We start from the raw sequence: 2,729 nt of genomic DNA on the forward strand, positions 1-2,729 counted from the left end.
CGGGGAATGCCTGAACTGTCGGCAAATTGGAACAAAGAGGGGGGAGGTTGTGCTATTTGCCAGTGGGAAATCCTTTCTATCGAATGAGGCAATACGCATACGTCATAATCATAATCGTAAACAAATGCCAAATGCGAACCCGGGATCTCCGGAAGAGAAACAAAGTAATGTGTCGCATGGTACTTAATCCCAATGTTTATGGTGTTATCTGCTGTCGTTGCTGCTGCTCGTGGCCTCGGATTCTAATAACGGAAAAGAGCAAAGGCCCATCAAAATACCAGATTGTTGCTGACTTGGGCTGCCCACGTGGCGCCTTGTCGCAGTTGTTTTGCGGCTTTTCGCTGACACCTATTTGTAAGAGAAGGGCGCGTTGATTTTTCCGGTTGCTTTGATTAGAATCGATTTCGGATGGTGACCTGTTTTCCAGTCGAATTTCGGATGGGTTACGTGCCGGAAATACTGAAACAGGAAAGGAACGGACGGAAATTGGACATGTGTGACGGTTTTATTCATTTTATTTCAGTCCCGAATTATTTCTCATTTGCAAAACAACACTTCTTGCTTCTCGCCTCAGAATCTTTCCGGTTGATGTCAAGGGTAGTTTATCCGTGAAGTAGACTCCTCCTCTTAAGTGCTTGTAGCTGGGAAGTTTCTGTTCGACCGCTCGTAGGACGGCATCCGACGAACAGTTGCTATCAGTCGGAACAACCAGCGCAGCGGCTAGATCATTACCTTCGACGGGAATCCCTACAACGCAGACACTGACCACTCCGGGAACACTCAGTACAACATTTTCAATCTCACTCGGAGAGATCTGATAATTTCCGTACTTTATTATGTCCTTCTTCCGGTCGACGATGTACAGCAGACCGTCTTTGTCGAATCGACCGATATCTCCGCTATGCAACCATCCTTCCGAGTCCATCATTATACCGGTGGCCTCATCATTCCCATAGTATCCCAAAAAGGCATACCTCGCTTTCACCAGAATCTCTCCTTCCTGATCGATCCCAAGCAATTTCCCATGGTCGTCCACGATCTTCACTTCCGTTCCAGCCTGCAGAAATCCAACTGCACCTTCCCGGTAAATTTCTGCTACATTCTTCCGGGGTGGTGAATTGATCGTGAATGCAACCGAAAAGCCAATTTCCGAAAATCCATACGCAATCTCCGACGACCTGCCCGGAAGTAGCTTGTCCAGCTGTCGCTTCAACGTTGTGGAAACCGCTCCACCTCCGCTGAAAGCTAGTCGCATACTGTCGAAGCTCTCGGAGTTTGCCGTTGGATCCGCGATGATCGCATTCACCTGAGAAGGTGGATATAGTGCGACAGTAACTTGGAAGCGCTCAACGATTTCTATTGCAAGAGCCGAGGAAAATCCACGCCGGGTTATGATCCGAGTTGCTCCCCAAATCGAGCCCATTAGAAGTACGACCAGCCCCGACAGCCAGTAGAGGGAACTAAATGCAAACAACCTATCCGAGGGTCTACACTCCAAAAAGTTCACAACATGAGCGATGCAGATCGCGTGGGACAAACCGACTGCCTTGGACCGGCCGGTTGTTCCGGAAGAGCACACGAGTATTGCTAGTTGTTTCGCAGGATCTTCGAAATGAACCGGTCTGGAAAAAGAAGATTGAAATGAACGACTCTATCCCACAAGTATTGAAACCAATCTTACACGAAGTTCTCCTCGTCCTCGGTTGCGAGCAGTAAATCCTCTACGTGATCAAATCCCGAAACCTTTTCACCCATCACAACTATCTTGGGGGCAATTTTCGCCAGTTCACAAGCGGCACGCATTTCTTCCAAGGTTTCGGCATCACAAAATATCAGTTTGGGACGGACGGTCTCCAACATGTGCGCGAAGTCATCCCTTTGAAAGGACGGATCCAAAGTATTCACCGTAATTCCCAAGGAAAAACAGGCAAACAACACCGGAGCCGTGTGTTCTCCGTTGCGGACGGCCATCGCCACAAGACAATCCTTATCAGCACAGTCAACGAGTTCCTTCCGGAGCAAGTTTTGCGCAATGCGAATCGTTCGGAGAAGTAACTCGGCTCCGGTGACTTGCCGGCCATCATCATCGGCACTGATTTGAAGCACTTTGTCCGAGTTGCGATCCAACATCCGGAGGATCAGTTCACCTAGGCTTTGGTTCGGATTGAAAATCGATGGTGTGCGAGGACCTCTCCATATTTTACTTTTCGGATCGTAAACCGTCGAAACTCCTCGAATCAGTCTCATCTCGGTCTCGGTGACGGTTTTCCGATGTAAACTACTTGGTAGCGACTGAACGCGTGTTTGCCGTAGCCGTCGTATTTATCTTCTTTGTGTTTGAAGGCAAAATAATGCAATTCATTATGTTCCGCTTTTGAAGGGAAACTGGTATTAAATTAATCATTTCCAGACTTTGCCCAGCATCGTCAAATGGGCCTATCAAGCAGTGATAAGCTAGTTTGCCTTCTCGTAAAACGTAGCTACCCGATCAACAGATCATAACAGAATTACTTCAAAACTGGTTCTCCAGTTGATACTTGTTTAAAACTGATGTGATTCTGACAGCCAACGACTTCGGCATTGATAACAGAATTCGTTACCTCAATTACTTTTGGTTCAAAACTCGTTATTGCTGGTTGCTCGGGTGCTGCAATGACATAGCGTAAACGGAAGAAGTAGTTTTTTTCAAGATTTCTTTGAGCGCCGGTGCATCACAGTAGTTGTGCTTA

The 2,729-nt window shown here is 47.3% G+C and overlaps 1 protein-coding gene across 1 annotated transcript; it reads right to left on the reverse strand.

Moving 5' to 3' along the window:
* Nucleotides 1–497: 497 nt before the first annotated feature.
* LOC131425686 (probable 4-coumarate--CoA ligase 1) lies at nt 498–2,356 on the reverse strand. The gene is made up of 2 exons (XM_058587757.1): nt 1,682–2,356; nt 498–1,622 (listed from the first exon to the last, which is right to left on the reverse strand). Exons 1-2 carry the CDS (start codon nt 2,245–2,247, stop codon nt 515–517), a joined length of 1,674 nt encoding a protein of 557 aa, XP_058443740.1. The 5' UTR covers nt 2,248–2,356; the 3' UTR covers nt 498–514.
* Between the last annotated feature and the right edge of the window lie 373 nt (nt 2,357–2,729).

This window comes from Malaya genurostris, chromosome 1 (assembly GCF_030247185.1).
Source record: "Malaya genurostris strain Urasoe2022 chromosome 1, Malgen_1.1, whole genome shotgun sequence".
NCBI lineage: Eukaryota > Metazoa > Arthropoda > Insecta > Diptera > Culicidae > Malaya > Malaya genurostris.